The following is a 17,103-nucleotide window of genomic DNA, read 5'->3' as shown; positions in this document are numbered from 1 at the left end:
TAGATGTCACACTACCAATCGAAAGTGCATCAAAAAATTTCATGATATCTTTTTTGATAAAACATTTTCATGATATCAATTAACACTAATTATTTTACTGGTCTACTACTAGGAAAGAAAAACAATATTTCAACTGTTAAGTTTGTACCTAGGTGACAATCTGCAACAAAACAAGAATTTTTTTAATAATTGGAAGAAAACAAGAAAAATGAACAGAGAAATAAGAGTAGGCCTGCCATGCATGTTAGGCATAGTACAAAATTGCCATTTTGCGAAATAACACACTATTTCACCTGATATTTTCTTAGTTTATAATATCACATAATTACACAAACTTTTCATAGATCATTTTAGTCGGTCTGCTCAAAAATAATGTTCCCCACTTTTTAGTTATTTAACAACCATAAGCATCTACGTAAATCATTCATGCTCAATAATAAACTTTTAGATGGCAAAAAAAAAATCATTCATGCTCAAATTTATACTCGAGTTGGCAAAAAAAAAATCATTCATGCTCAAATTTATACTCGAGTGTCATTAAACTCTTTTGTCTCAGCTTCAGCTCGTAATTAATCCTCTAATTTGATTAAATATTAAAATTATATATATATCACAAAAAATAGAGAGATTCGACCCCGGGGATATCATAATGCACAACAATCTATCCCTCAGGCAACAATTCTCACATAGACTATATAACAACTACTAAAAAAAAAAAATACGTTAATCTGGGATTAACATAAAGCTTGCTTCAATAAATCTTCATTACTGATAAAAGTTCCGTGGAAACCGTAAGGCACTCTCGATGGAAGTGTCACCGTAGCTTCAAGCTTCAGATCAACAGCGTTTATGATTTGTAATTCAGATTTAACCTTCTCCTCGTCGTGAACGAACACCATAATGTAACCACCGTCTTCTCCCGCGTCATCACCGGAACCCTCCGGCATAAACAGAGGCTCTCCTCCGTATCTCCCGTCACCGTATATATACTTTTGAACCTCTCCAGTCGATAAGTCCACTTTCGCGAAACCGGACACTTTAGGCCACGGTTCGGCCAAAGCAAGGTAAGCGAACCGGGTTTTTCTACCTAAAAGATTCCGGTTCACCATACCGGCTTCGAGATTTAATTGTTCCGAGATAACCGGCCGACGCGTGGACTCCCCTGTTTTGAGGTTTAGTCTTATCTCCGACAGAACACTCTGAAGTGTTTGGTCGTGTTCGTTGAATATCGAATCAGGCGGCGTCATGCATGACCCGATCACGACGATCTCGTCCGTCTCCGGCTCCTCCCAGGCGTTCCAGAGATGGAAACAGAAGCAGTCTTCCACTTCGATCCACCTCATCGACGAGGCGTCTTCAGCGTACCTGTCCAAAACGCCAAATCTTGATTTCTTGTTCTTGTCGTAAACCACCGGAGAGCCGCCGCCGATCATCTCCGGTAGCCTGAACACCACCTGCTGGTCCGGAACCACCACGAAGTTCTCGGTGATCGCGAAGTCGTGGATCATCGTGGGCTGATCGAGCGGGATCTCGACGTCGGGGGATTTGCGACCGTCCGATGCGAACCTGAAGTATTTTAAGTAAGGCTTCGAAACGACGTCGTAGCTTAGAGCGAACATCTCGCGGGTTTCCGGGTCGAGTTTCGGGTGGGCGATCATTGTCGATTTTAGCTGACCGTCGAAATCGTACCGGCCCGAGGTCTCTAAATCTCCGGTTTGGGTGACTCGAACGTGGTACGGTAAATCGTCTTCGGACATGGCTAAGAGATGACCGTTGAAATAGACTAAACCGGCATTCGCCACGCCGAGTCCCCGGGTCGGGTCGAGTAACCCGAATAGCCCACGGGCGTTGAAGAGCATAAGCTTGGCGATCCCCAAGTGTCCGTGAAGCTCTCCTATAGCTTTGGGGAAAACAGAGCGTCCGAGCTCTCGCTCTTGAACAAACCGGTTCGTTTCGGTGAACCGGCACGAGTAACTAACCGAACCGTTATTAAACCGAACCGCGTGAACCATACCGTCTCCGTCGAATAAATGGTGGCCGGAGATCGGTTTGTGAAGCGGATTCGCTCCGTTTCTGACGTAGACTCCTTGGATACACTCCGGCACTGTTCCCGTCACCGGGAGGTTGTGTCTGACTGGCTGCTCCGGTACCGGGAAGAAGTTTCCGGCTATTTGCACGGCGGGGTCCGCCGTTTTAGGGAGCGGATGACGGCGGCGCTCGTGGGAGACCATGGCGTTCTCCACCGCGTCTATGATCGTAGCGGCGGTTCTCTGTATCGGGTTTAGTTTTGGGTTATGGTCCTTTGTTTTGGGGATCAAGGAGGCGACGTCGTCGCATAGTTTCTTCCAAGACGGTGGTTGATACGTCGCCGGAGACTGGAGAGAAGACGAGATTGAAAAAGTTTTATTAACGGAGGAAGAAACAGAACAGGGGTTTAGTTTTCTGTTTCCTAGTGTCGGCGAAGAGGAGAACGATAGAGATTGAAGATTGTGTCTTGAAGACGAGGAGGAACGATCAAGAAACTGGGAGGGAGTAGAAGGAAGTAAGGTAGTAGAAGTAGAAGCCATAGTTGAATGATCCTTTGGTTTTTCTTTTCTGATAAAACACTGCGTTTTTTGGGGTTCCTATCGGTTTCTTCAACACCAAGTTTGTGTTTTGTCCATACTCTGCGTCAGAGAGAGAGAGATGATGCGAGTGTGTGGCGAAAACAAGGGACATGAGGTTCTATATATATGTGCAAGGAAGAGAGAAGGGTATTATTGCTAGTCATTGTTACATGTGTCTTAAGTGTATGATCTGATGATGCTGATTTTGCTGGTTGTTTGTCAAGAAAAAAAAACTAGTTCAATATTAATTTCCCCTTTTTTATATAAAGATTAAATAATAAATATCATAGGTTCTACTTTTATTATATTTTATGACTGATTAAACTCATCAAAATCTTATGTTAACGGATTATTTATTTATTGGTATATAAAATTCAGGTATTCAAATAAGTTATCAAGCTTTCAAAGTAAAAAACTTTCGTATGTTAATTTCCCACCTCCTTTATGAATCATCAGGCCTATACGATATAACGTTGGAGATGATACCAACAATTTTGTGACGTTCGTTCAAGAACTTATAATCGTAGTTTAGTTTTATAAGTTAAGTGAATGTAGTACTTCTATATTTTAAAATTTAGGTGTGAGAAAAAAATTAGGTGTTAGATAATATGATGAAAGGATCTCCTGTTCAACTCTTTCGACGAACCTATGTGAAAATTCGTTCGGCTAGAAAATAAATATGTAAGTAAATTGAAAATATGTTATTAATTGGACATCACAAAAATGAGCATGCATGCATATAAATAAACATGTGAATATTTAGAGATTAAAAAGCCATAAGGTTTGGTGTTCCACGGCTAATGGAAGTGGGACTGGCTTTTTGGTTAAGACGCGTTGTTGCCTTCACATAACTTTTTTTTTTCTTAGAAAACACATCCAACGTTTTAATCGCACCAAACGTGGCATCTTTCCCATTGTTGTGATTTGAAACTTCCATAAATTAAAAGTTTAATATAAGTAAATATTTGTAGAAATCTTTGCGTTCTTACTGGAGTTACATAAATGATATACACTTTAAAAATGTATAATGTGCCTCACGCGGCTTACTTATTGTATTAAAGGGGCTTAAGTGATATTATGACATTATTTGTGTGAAAATTAATATTATGACAATATTACGTTTGTTTTGCTAAAAAAGTAAAAAAAATCACATAATATTGTCATAATATTACTTTTCAAACGTTGGATTGAAGGCAAACGTGAATTTGTTTGTGCAAAAAATGGGTTGTTGTGCTTTAAGAGGTCACCGAGATTGGTTTTGTGTCTACGACTTGTTTCATACAACGATATATAGAACTCCCTCGTGGTCGGTAATTTTTATAGTTGAATTTCCTAGTGACTTCTGTATTTTTTGTTCCTTCTTTTTTTGACTTCTGTATTGGGATAGATGGGAGATAGAACCAATGCAATTGATCTAAAGTATAGTGATGTATTTGAATTATAAATATCATGTATAAATTATTGGGTTATGCTTGCAGAATAAATTCTTATACATAAATATACAAGATATTCAATTATATCAAACTAGGTGTGGTTAAGTTAAGTTGGCTGGTTTTGATCATTACTTTTTTTGAGTAAACATCCACTTGAAAATTGAAACTAAGTATATACATCAGGGTCCACTAAATACACCATTAGTTAATCAATTAATTAATCATTTCAATTATTTCGTTCTTAATCAACGAAAAATGCAGAAAAGATGTCCATTTTTCGCAGCAACAGATTTACAAACTAACATATTGTAATATTAGAGTTAATTTAGAGGATATAATATTTGATTAGTGATTTTGTGAAAAAAATTATCATATAACCGGAATATTATGAATGGATATCAGGCTTTGGATTGAAATATACTTAAACTTAAAGATTATGCGTCGTAAAATAAGAGGTATGCTAATTAATACCACCTCGAGCACCAAAATGCATTGGTTTTTATGGCTGTACTCTTGAGCAATATGCATATATAAACCATATATTTATTTTCCCTAACCAGAAGAGTTTGACGTTTGAACGATAGAGTATGTATATAGTTACAATATGTTACGTATATACAATATGCAATATAGTTCAATTCATGTGGCCACATGGAAGCAGCACATGCGTAAACCAAATCACCTTTCCCGCAAAGATTCAGACCGATTTTTGTCAAATGGAAAAAAGTTGTTTACATATATGTACAAACAAAAAGTATAGCTTAAATCTCGGTTACGTACTTAGATGAATAGTGCCTATAAATTTACTGAGATACATTGAAAGGTATAATCCGGTTGGTCCAACAATCAACATTAATTAATCCAACTAGCAACTAACACACTTTATGATTGGCTCGCAAGACCATTATTATGAGTAACGTGGTCGTTGCTTATTTGCTTACTTATCTGAACCTACTAAACCTTGTTGATAAACTTTGGATATAATGCCCAAAATTATAATAATTATCTGAGACTACATAATGAATTTTCGCTTGAAATGCTTGATTTAAATAAAACTAAATTGCCAAAACTATAAATATATTATATACGAATCTCTTTGTCCAACATGTGACAGTGATACCACGTAGAAAAAGCAGCATGTATATATGTATATTTGAAAAATACAAAGGAGAAAGGAAGACATTAATGTAATACACTACCAAAAATTGTGTATTCAAATTAATATTACACTATATCAGTATATCATATAGGCTGTAGCATCATGGACTTGTAGAAGCATTCGAGAGTTTGACCAACCGACTTTACCTGAAAAAACTGCCAAAACCCTTATGACCTAACAGATCTTTGGCTGCAAATTGCTTGCACTTGGATTATAAAATTCTCCGAGACATGCGTTCCCGCGATGTTTTCGATATAATAGTTGAATTCAGATCATAAACCGAAGTAGTTTAGTTAGCAAATAGTTTAGACTCTTCAATAAATAAGTGTATCATACAAGAAAACAATTAATTTCATAGTTAGCAGCTTAATTAAATGAAAAGTCGGCTGCGTATCAGATCTTCTGATCAATGAAGAGCACCATCTATCTCATTTATTGGATTAAGCATATGCTATACGTAAATGGTTCCATATGACCTCTTTAATCTGTTGATGATTGGGGAAACGATCGAATATTGAATTAGTTTAATATTTTTATATACACATATTGAAATAATGTATCTTAAATTGATAGGATCCCTGACTATTTTTTAAATGAAAAACAATGATCACATAAGTAAAGTAACATGTTGGTCGGTCTTCGTCCAATGCCTAATTAATAGCTTTAAATATATGTTAGCTAAGCGCTGCAACATCTATGACCTTTAATCTAACCATATAGATACAAGTGACTTTAGCCAGTTTAATTATTTTGTGGTTCAAACAAAAAAAAAAGATACAAGTGACTTTAGCATATGATTAGTATGTAACTAAGATATGATTACACAAGGAGTAATGGGGTCCATGTATAGAGATATTCGTTAGGCACGAGAGGGTGGTGTAATCCAAAACGTGAACTTTTCCCTTCTCTCATGGGTGGTGGCCCATAGGTGATAATGTCCATCACTTTGTAGGTTGAAACTACTCACATGGACTGATGGACTCACAAAGATCCCCTTATGGAACTATATAATACACTACACATTGGCAAAAAAAAAGTTGCTAGAAAACAAATTCAGTTTTGTAGGTTTGAAAATTCTATTGTGTCAACAAAAAAGGTTTAAAAATTATGATATTATCATATTAGTTATGTTGTGAAAAAACATATTAACTATGTTTGGATTTCAACAAATTTTCGGACTAGTTTTGTCTTGCTTCAATGAAATTATTTACAAAAATAATATTCTAGCTATTCTATTCATTAAACTAAATATTTGTTTTTTTCCACAATCGAGAATCAAGAACTATATATAAGAATAAAGTTTTTATAATCTGGAAAATAATCTTATCATTGCCTCCGAACCAGTCATAATTAGGGGTGGGCATTTTATCCGTGAAATTTGATTCGATTCGTTATCCGTTACTATTCGATCCGAAAATTCCGAATATCCGTAAGCTTTCGAAGCAAAGCAAATACTAAAATTCAATATCCGTTAATATCGAAGCAAATCACAAATACTAAAATTTTGGGAAGCGAATATCCGATCCGATCCGTCAATATATAAATACATGTATATTTTGATTATATTTAAAATTTTAATTGTATAAAATTATTATTCTAACATATGATTTGACAGATTCTATTCATATTATTACTTATATAAAAATATTACATAAAAGGAAAAAAACATTTATGACAATTATAATTTTTTTCTTCAGTTTTGTGTTATTATAATTGTTAATTAAGTTTAAAATTTTACAAAATATGTAGATTCATTGTATCTTTTAATTTTTATCCTTTATATCATGCAAAAAAAAATATTTTCCAAAAAAAATTTGTATCAAATTTTTAAGATTATTTGTATTAATCAAAACAAATGAGATATCCATAAGTATCCGCAAATATCCGCAAATATCTATTTATTTTCCGGATATCCGTTTTTCCGAATATCCGTATTTTTCCGAATCAAAGCAAATCGGAAAATTAGATATCCGTAACATTCGAAGCAAATCACAAATACCTTCAAAAATCCGGATATCCGATCCGTGCCCAGGCCTAGTCATAATATGTCCAAGCCAGTTCATGATTGGATTGGACCGATCCGGATATATATCACCAATGCTGTATAAGCGAATAAAAATGGTGCAACTAACTATATTCTCTAGTATTCTCTAGTATTTATGTCAATAGTTTGCATTATATCTCGTGGCTTGATCCTAATATTCATTAGTATATTTTGTTGTCAGCATTAATATACAATGCTATTGATGTAAGATATTCGTCATTAGGGTATCAAACATACTTGATCCTAATTTCAATTACTACACCTATATTGATATAGACAATCAATTACGTATCCAATTACAATCAAATTAGTTTCTATGTTCTGACTATACGTGATGAGGTGAGTGTATGTGGATTAACCGATTAAGTATTACTTGTATATAAACCCTTTTTCAAAATAAAAGAAGTATTACTTGTGTATATACACATACTCCACCATGAATTTACTTGGAAAACAGTAGAAAAAAACAAAATACAGAAAATGTATAGAAAGTGGTGGGTGAAAGCACTGAAAAGCAAAGCATATGTGGTTCGCACATTATGTGGATATAATTTGTACACGCTAATTAATTTGCAGCAAAGAAAGGATAAAAACGGAGCTATATTCCATTTAAACTTGTTTGGTAATTAGTCGTCTCAAAGTTTTTTTTTTTCGTCGGCAGTCGAGTCAAAGGGAAACTTCTTTGTCAAAAAAATGAACAGTGAAAATTAAACACGTTTTTTCTTGTGGGAAATAAAAATTTGTTTTGAAACTTGAAACCATAGCTTATGGAGTTAAAAGAAGTTGGTTTCATTGTGATACATACACGCTAATTAATTTGCAGCAAAGAAAAATAATAATTGAGCTATATTATATTCCATTTAAACTTGTTTGGTAATTAGTATTTAGTCGAGACAAAGTTTTTGTCTACACACGTATCTTACAAGACGGACCTCTCTCCTCTATTGCTGCTTGCTCCATCTCTTCCTCTTCTGTGGATGCTGATAGAGACGAATCGCGGAGTACTGAAATTGGACCAAAGTCGTCCGACGTCGTCACTGGTGTCGAAACCGACCTTCAACATGCTTCTCTTCCAGATCCTCGCTGGCCACATCTTGGACGATGGTCAGCTAATTTGAATTAGATGCCGATGCTCCCTCTGCAACCACCGCTCCTCCTCTTGCAACCACAGACACTCCTGCTTCTGTAACCACCAACCTTCCGCCTGCACCTCTCACCGATGAAGCCATTGATATTAATGAGGAAGCACTACCGCTAGTACCTACTGGTCTTGATGAAGTTTCTGAAAAAGGTGACCTCGATGAGGAACCAACAAAAGAAACTGTCTTCGTTCGTTCCATGGGAGTGTGATTGAAACTACTCCGCTTCACGCCTCCTCCTACCCCTCCTGAACCTGCTACACCAAAGATTGGTGTCTCAGAGGCGGTAAAAGATCAAATAGCTTCGTTCTGGCCTTCAATTAGTGAATCTATTAATGGACACAAGCATAAGAAGGAGCAATTGAAGTATCCTCCAAAGGAACAAATGCCTCCTCCGGCTCTCAAGGACGACGGTACCCTTCGGTTTCCATGGGCTGCTCTGCTCGCATGAACCAATCCTCAAGAAACCTTTTTCGTGCTGCCCAACTTACTTATCAACTTGATGGAACTCCTCAGGTGATAATTCTTTCTATAGTTCTTAGATTAGGGCCTGAGAATAAGGAAGAATACCTTGTAGGACAATTCCATAGGTGCTCTAACCCACCCGGAGGTCTTATTCATGCTGTCTTAAATAGATTATGGAGACGGGAATGTAAGATATCTTGTCGGAAATTAGGAGAGTCATCGTTTCTGTTCCATATTCCTCATGAAAATACTCGTAAATGGGTTATTCAACAGGGTGTGTGGCATGTGGATGATTGCCTCTTATTTGTGGCCCCTTGGAGTCCCGTAGACTCTTTTAAAACCCCTGAAATTTCTACATTACCGGTGTGGGTAACCCTTAAGAATATACCGGATTCATGTTTCTCTAGACTAGGTATCAGTCACATAGCATCAGGTTTGGGAGAGCCAATGCTTACACATAGGCCTCGCTTAGATCCAACAAATATGGGGGAAGCTAAAATCTTAGTTGAGGTTGAGTTAGATAAACCGTTCCGAAGCTAGTTGCTCTTGATGATAAACAAGGTAATATCTACTTGGTCAATGTGGAGTATTCTTGGATTCCTAGTGCTTGTGAAAGATGTGGAGCACTTGGCCATAAAGAGAAGAGGTGTTTACTTCCTCCTAAGCCACTTGGATCTCCTGCTGTTACAAAAGAAACTTATGATACCAATGAAGAGGTCCCTACGGTGGATATAGTCCCGTTGTTGCAAAGCTCCCCTAGTGCTCATGTCAACCACTCGGAACAAAATTTGCAATCACATTCTGCCCACAAAGAGCAAGAGACTCCAAAAAACACTTCTGATACTACTCACACCGAGGATGCAAATTCTGTTCCGTTCACACATTCACATGAGGTACATTCTACTTCTTGCTCAAAGATTGATGATACTTTATCTATATTAGCAGCCACCATCGCTGCGCCCTCTGAGTCACAAATTATGGAAGAAATTCCATCACAAGTTAACATTTTGGAAGCCTCTCAAACTTCTGAAAATGAGCAAACAGTTGGTCCTCACTCGCCTCTCACTCACAACCATCATCATTCCCACATGGAGCTGGAGACTCCTCTTGCTTATGGGAAAGAGACTGGTTTGGATGAGATTGGAGAAACTTCCGGTTATAATTTAACTTGAGGTAGAAGACTAATAAAACCAGCTCAAAAATTTCAAGATATGGAATTGACAAATGTTAGTGGAAGGGGTAAACGAGGTCGCAGCCGAAGGAGTCATTTCCACTAGTTTGGGTCTTTCTTTTTCTTTTCTATTAGGATTCATTTGTGGATCCTTTGCTAGGGTTGTGATTAACTCTATTCTTGTTGCAAACTTTCTCAGACTTATGAGTGAAAATTCATTTTAATACTTATGCATTTTAAAATGAAAGCCTTTTTCAAAAACAAAAAAAAAAAAATTAAACAGTAAAAACCAAACATGTTTTTTTCATGGAAAATAAACATTGGTATTGAAACTTGAAACCATAGCTTATGGTGTTAGGAAGTTCGTTTCATTCAGTTTCATTATGTTTAGTTTCTGTGTATTCTTCGAAAAATTATGAAACTGAGTTGAAACCTTATAGCATGAGGTAGTTCCATTGTGTCATATTGTAAGTTTGTGTGTTGAAACTATAGTAGTAACAAGTTACTAGTTAGTGTAAATATTTGGTATGGGATGTCAAAACTATAGAAGTAGTTAGTGTAAGTTTGTGAGTTGAAACAATCTACCCATCAGATATATACTCTGTTTTGTAGATGCAGCTTGGAAGGCACATACTCTTATTATTGGTAGTGCTTCTATATTCCTTGGTAGTAACTAGTAAACTGTTGTTTGAGTTAAGTGCGTTAAATGTTTATCAGTTCAGGTTTTGCGGCGGATGCTTAGGAGTTGAAGCATTAGAGTAGCGAAGATCAGAGAATTGGATGGAAGTCCATTCTCTGACACACAAATACCAAATTTTAGCCAAAAAAGGCTCACGAGTGCCATAATCAAAGTATTGAATTTTGAATTTGAAAGAACTATAAAAGCTATGAAACAAATACGACAAAATAAAATAACGTGAATCAAATGCAAGAAGGAGGTGAAATCTTGCCACGAGTCCAACCATGAACATTCTCACACAAAGCGGTGGCTGGACCGTCAAGACCACGGTGCACTAAGTTAATTCCGGCGAGCTCAACGTCTTTGCAAGGAGCTATCGCGCTACATTGCAACTTCACTGCCACTTTGTCCGTCGAAGTCCCCCAAATGTTATTGAACTTCACGTGTTGTATCTGAACTTGAGAATGAGACTACATGCAAACAAACAGAACAAATTAAACCATCTTCAATTAAAAATTAGGTAAAACATTGTTTCTTGTCGTGGAAGTTACCATCTTACTACACTGGTTGTTTGGACAGTACTGTTGATCTATGATGATTGGGTTACCGACATTGATCATCTGGAGACTCTGGAAAGTAAAATTCGAAACAATGTTCCGTGATGCCGAAGGAGCCCACGTCTTGATCCGAACTCCATTACTCGTACCGGTAAAGACAGAATCCCTAACGGATATTCCATAAACGCTCTTCTCATCTTTAAACCTCCCAAGGCTTCCAACGCTGATCCCATGACCCGGTCCGCAATTGACACTATAGATATCCAAGTTCGTGGTTCCGGACAAGATCGCGATGCAGTCGTCTCCGGTTCCAATGTAGACGTCGTGAATCTTCATGTGATGCGACGAACCTATCTTGATCCCGTCGGTGTTAGGGCTATCTCCAGGAGCCCTAATGCTAACGCGTGTAATCTCAAAATATGACACGGCGAAGAAGTTGAAGTGGCCCATTTTGCTGTTGACGGATTTGATGCGGCTGATCCTCGAGAATCTCACGAACTGGAAACCAATGTTCATCGGTAGAGGGCGACAGTTAGGGTTTCTGCTGCAGTCATTGAGTCGCCAAGCGTAGGTTCCTTGTCCGTCAAGAGTGCCACCGCCCGAGACCGTGAGATAGTCTACGTACTTGAAAATAATCCACGTGTCTTGTTTTATGGCGTTAGCATCTTTAGGTGCTAACAAAGTTCCTTTGATGATGAAACTTATACGATTTTGGCATGGTCCCGAGAAGGTTACACCACCGAGGTAGAACGTTCCGAGTGGTACGAATATTCTAGAGCTCCCTTTCCACTGGCACGCATCTTTCCACGCTCTTGTAAACGCCTAAAACGTAAAATCAAAGACAATAAATCAAACGCGTGTTAATAGTTAAATCAACAATAACATATCACTATTTGAATTAAGAAAATGAGAATATTTAGTACGATGGCGTTATCTGTTTTGCCGTCACCACGAGCACCGTAGCTTCGGACGTCGAATATCTTTCTTCCGAAAGAAGCGGCGGGAGCAGCGGCTGAAACACCACTTGCTACAGAAGAGATGAACAATATCAACGCGAGACCACAAGCAGTGTTAGCCATTTCCTCCTTCTTGTTCTTAAAGTTACCTGTTGGTCTTTGACTTCTGATACATGTAAATAACAGAGAGTTTTATGATAGTTATATACTACTAGTGGTAAGTGGATATCTAGATACTAAATGTAAGATATCTGTATCAGTGCCTTGATTTTCGTTACCGGTTTTTGGTTAGAAGATATACGAGTGGCTTGATTTTAGTTAATATACAAATTGATTGGTTTCTAAATTAACCATACAAATTAATTTGTTTCTTTAACTATGCCAACTGATTGATTTCTTTCTAATGTTTGCTTGTGATTCACTATAATGAGTTATTTGCGATTTCCTTGTTGAAACAGATATCAGTATATATGGTAAATTGTTTCAATCTTGGTTGATTAATTGTTGACTGAAATTATCAACGAATCCATTTCCCTAGAATTAAATATCAAATTTGCAAGAATTTAAGTTTCCGCTTATAAAGCAACATGCCAAATTTGGAATCACTTGCCAAAATCATGCTAGTACAACAACGGAAAATATCCCAACGTATTAGATATTGGAATTAAACAGATCAAAACATTGTATCATAGGGTTGGTTGTGTTCTGAAAATGGCGAACTGGACATCATCCTTTGCTTTTGATCGTCAAGTTCTTCTTAATACTCCCCGGGGAGTTTCTTTTCTTTCCTATGGCACCTATTGGTTGCTTTTATTTTATTTGGTTGTCTCTCAAGTCGCTTGACTTTGAACTTTTAAACTATGAATGAAGTTTCATTTTGACAAAAAAAAAAAGGGTTGGTTGTGTTGGTGCTTGGGCGATTAAAATTTGGGAAATTTGGTTAAGATATAACCCAAAATCATAGCTTTGGATATGTTTTTAATAATTGAAACTTTATAAAGCAAAATCCAAATGTGGTTATCCATAGATCACTGTTGCATCTCTATTACTAGTTTTAATGGACATTAAAAAATTAGAAAAGTAAAAAAAAAAGAAAGATTATTTCTTCATTTGAAAATTTTAAAATTCTTTAAATATTTTGTAATTTTAGTGATCTAATTAGAATATATCTAAATATTAAAATATGTTGATAAAATGCTTATGAATTAAACAATCTAAAATTTTGTCAAAAGTTTCAAAGTATTTATTACAAACGTAAAAGGGGGTCAAATCAGAAAGGAAAAAGGCAGGTCAGTCAAGATTTTTTTTTTGTCAAATTCTTACCCTGATCTAGTATATATCCAATCTTGACTTTGCTTTTGTATGTTCTGATGTTCATGGGTTGCTGAAAATATATTACGATTATTATGGTATTAAAACTATAATAATGTTTTTCTATCGAAATAAATCTTTTTATAACCGTGATCTGAAAGGTTTTTTAGTCCCAATAAATCACATACAAATTCGGTAGAAATAATAACTGACTGATTAATGTCCTGAAACAATGATGCTATATATACTTTTCAAAAATAAAAGATAATTATCCTATATATTCATGCAGTGGTTTTTAAATAGAAAAGGCTGACAAAATATAGGAATGAAAAATGACAAAAAAGAATATGTTATAACTCAATTTTTTTTGCATGGCTATAAATTTATAATTACATGTAATTAGTGTCATCTCAAATGTACTTTTTCATCTAAAATTTCTTTTATTTAGTCTATCAAAGATAATAACATAACAGTTGATACGGTATATTGCATCAAGTAAATCAAAACAAGTTTTTGAAAAAATATTCTAACCCGACAAAAGATATGACCTAACAATTATGACTACAAAAAAAATCAATAATGAAATCTAGACTTAATATTATTGGATAGTGAAAATACATTGATATCAAGCTGATCTTGTTTTCCGCTTGTTAATAATCAAAGTGTTTTTCCGTGTTACAACAGGCTGCATTGCCTACACGAAAAAAATTCTTTTCACTAAGATAAATCTTTTTCTTTGGGTAAAACTGTTAAAGCTATTGTTCCAGAGCAAAGATACAACCCGTACAAACGGTAACAAATTTACATTTTGCGAAAATAGTTTGGTGAATGAATGAGTCAAAAATAAGTCGTTCAAAAGAAAAAAAAAGAATAACTCTAAGTTATATATCGGTTCAAAAAAAAAAGTTATATACGGATACGATGCTCAGGGAGAGTTTTGAGAGGGGCCCGTCCTCTACTCAAAACTTATCCTTGACTTCTTGCGTCATCATTGAAATTTCTAATCTCTGTTACAGAGGTGTCTAAAATAAATGTATGGTTATCGAGTTACCCACTGATAAACTCAAGATGCGTTGTGCATATAATGATCAAAAGTGACCTCATAGTAGTTTTGGATTATTTCGATCCAGGAAAATTATAGTTATTTTAACCTCATTATGTTATATTTCATATACTATTTTTTTTCTTGTTCCAAAACGGTAAAAATGGATATCAAAAAGGTATGATCATTGAGACGCATAATTAGTTTTTGTAAGAGTTAAGTTTCATATTTTCTAGAAGCATAATTATCAAAGACGATTTCATTTTGTTTTGGTGAAATAGTGTTTGGAACGTGCAAATTCTACACACGTGCAAATACTTTCCAAGATTTCTATAAATTTTTCATAGGCTGCATTCGTGATGTGATATGGTTTCATCAAAGAAGGTGTGCTTTGACCCGACTAAAAGAAAACATGATTTTCTCGTAAAGTTAATATTTTTAGATAGTAATAGTGATATGAAACTTTAATGTTTGGTCTTTACAAAAAAAAAAAAAATTAATATATGGTCCGTGAAGGCTGCTGGGTTATGTTAACGGTCTATATGTCTCAACGATCAAAGAGTTTGTATTTTTGCAAAACTGAAAGCCATGTGACTACGATTGGTATTTGATATAGATTGTCCTTTCATGCATAATTTGTTAATATGCTATATACTTATACTATAAATACATAATTCTAATCAGTAGTCATCAATCTAAACTTTTCGTTTAAGGATTTAATACTATGTTTCAATACTAATCAAGAGTTTTGTTTGGACCGATTAAGTGATATGCACAATTTTCTGTTGTTTTCGTTAGATTGTTTCTTAATTAGTGTTAGCTTAAAATCTTATAGAAAATTTGTATTATTCATTTCATTTATAAATAACAGCAGTATAAAAAATTAGAGGTCCATATAGTCAGAAAACCCTCAATCGTAAGCATTTCTAGAACTAGATAAAAATCAGTAAGCATCGTTCGACCAATAAAATAATTAGGAAATTCAACTACTACACTAATATGACATGTATTGGACGAGAATTCATCAATGGCGTAATATTCGTTTTTTTTAAATTAGATCGACATTTAAATTATATTTCATGTAGGACCGGATGATAAAAAAAATTGTTTTAAAAAAACTGATTCACTCCAGTACCCCACCACAAAGATAAATTTGTCATATGATTATGGTTCACATCTCTGTCTCTCTCTATATATACACAAACAAGTAGGCATATAAATTACAAACATCTGGAGAGCTAAAACTTAATTGATCATCATCGGCAACAACATTAATCTCAGTTTTTTTTTTGTTTTCCTTAAAAGTTAAAATTGATCAATTTAGCAATGTCTGAAAGAGGAAAGATGAAGTCGGAGCCAATGAAAGTTGTGTTCATTAACACACAGTACGTTGAGACAGATGCTCGTAGCTTCAAAAATGTTGTTCAAGAACTCACAGGTAAAGATGCCATCGTGGCCGCCGGTCCTTTCGAGTCTCCCTCCCCTTCTGATGGTCGTTGTTACGGTGGAGGTAATAGTACTGGTGGAAAAACCAGACGGCCCTACGACGGCAGAGGAGTGGGGACAACTACGGAGTTTGATAGGTTTTTCAAGGAGTTGCCTCCCATGGAGGAACTGTACAAGCTATGGTCTGAAGATTGAGTCACTAAACTGAATTATATGTTAATGGTTTAATCTTTTTTTGACAGCGACTTAATCTTCCTTTTATTCTCAAATTCAAATCTATGGTTCATCCAAGATAAAGTTAATCATCTCCTTAAGTGGATTGTCATTCTGAGATTAGTGATTATAGGTCTTGTTGAGATTGTGAAGATTATATTTTGGAGAGCAATAATATGTAGGGGTGGGAAAAAAACCCAAACTGAACCGAACCGAACCGAACCGAACCAACCAAACCGAAGTTAAATCGAACCAAACCAAACCGTGCTCTTTATGTAACCCAATTGGTTCATGTTTTACTCAACCCGAACGGTTTGGTTTGGTTTGGGTTTAAACCGAACCAAACCGAACCAAACCGATAATCCAATATATATATAGTAAAAATATATATGATATATATAAGTATTAACAGATTGTAAATTTTAGTTAAAGTTTCGTTTTTCATTTTTTTCATAACTTCCATATCTTTAAAAAAAATTATAAATACGATTCAAATAATATTATTATATATAAAATCATGTAGCATAAGTTTTTATATTCTCACTCTGTATTTATGAGTTATTATTTTTTTAATAAAAGTATAAAAGTGATGCATTCATATTTTATAACCAATCCGAACTACACCGAACCAAACTAGACCATAATAATGTAAACCAAACTAAATCTAAACCAAACCGTAAACCCAAACCAAACCCAAACCAAAACTACTTTGGTTTTAATTGGTTTGAATTTTATAAAATCCAAATTACCCAAACCAAACCGAACCCAAACCGAACTCGATACTAAACCGAAATGCCCATCCCTAATAATATGAATTGATTTATAATACGGCCCATTCTCTAAATTTTGAACAGGCCTTAAACTTACAGTTGTTATTTGATA

The 17,103-nt window shown here is 35.5% G+C and overlaps 3 protein-coding genes across 3 annotated transcripts; 1 reads left to right on the top strand and 2 right to left on the bottom strand.

Moving 5' to 3' along the window:
• Positions 1-519: 519 nt before the first annotated feature.
• On the bottom strand, positions 520-2,682 carry LOC108827163 (9-cis-epoxycarotenoid dioxygenase NCED9, chloroplastic). Its single transcript, XM_018600513.2, has one exon. The coding sequence runs from the start codon at positions 2,565-2,567 to the stop codon at positions 735-737; it is 1,833 nt and encodes a 610-aa protein (XP_018456015.1). The 5' UTR covers positions 2,568-2,682; the 3' UTR covers positions 520-734.
• An 8,178-nt stretch (positions 2,683-10,860) lies between these two features.
• Positions 10,861-12,432, bottom strand: LOC108826468 (exopolygalacturonase). Its single transcript, XM_018599847.2, has 3 exons — positions 12,177-12,432; positions 11,248-12,075; positions 10,861-11,166 (listed from the first exon to the last, which is right to left on the bottom strand). Exons 1-3 carry the CDS (start codon positions 12,330-12,332, stop codon positions 10,939-10,941), a joined length of 1,212 nt encoding a protein of 403 aa, XP_018455349.1. The 5' UTR covers positions 12,333-12,432; the 3' UTR covers positions 10,861-10,938.
• Positions 12,433-15,738: 3,306 nt separating this feature from the next.
• On the top strand, positions 15,739-16,373 carry LOC108826476 (VQ motif-containing protein 10-like). Its single transcript, XM_018599855.1, has one exon. The coding sequence runs from the start codon at positions 15,889-15,891 to the stop codon at positions 16,201-16,203; it is 315 nt and encodes a 104-aa protein (XP_018455357.1). The 5' UTR covers positions 15,739-15,888; the 3' UTR covers positions 16,204-16,373.
• Positions 16,374-17,103: the final 730 nt, after the last annotated feature.

Source organism: Raphanus sativus, chromosome 9 (assembly GCF_000801105.2).
Source record: "Raphanus sativus cultivar WK10039 chromosome 9, ASM80110v3, whole genome shotgun sequence".
Classification (NCBI taxonomy): domain Eukaryota; kingdom Viridiplantae; phylum Streptophyta; class Magnoliopsida; order Brassicales; family Brassicaceae; genus Raphanus; species Raphanus sativus.
This window is presented reverse-complemented; position numbering and strand designations above follow the sequence as displayed.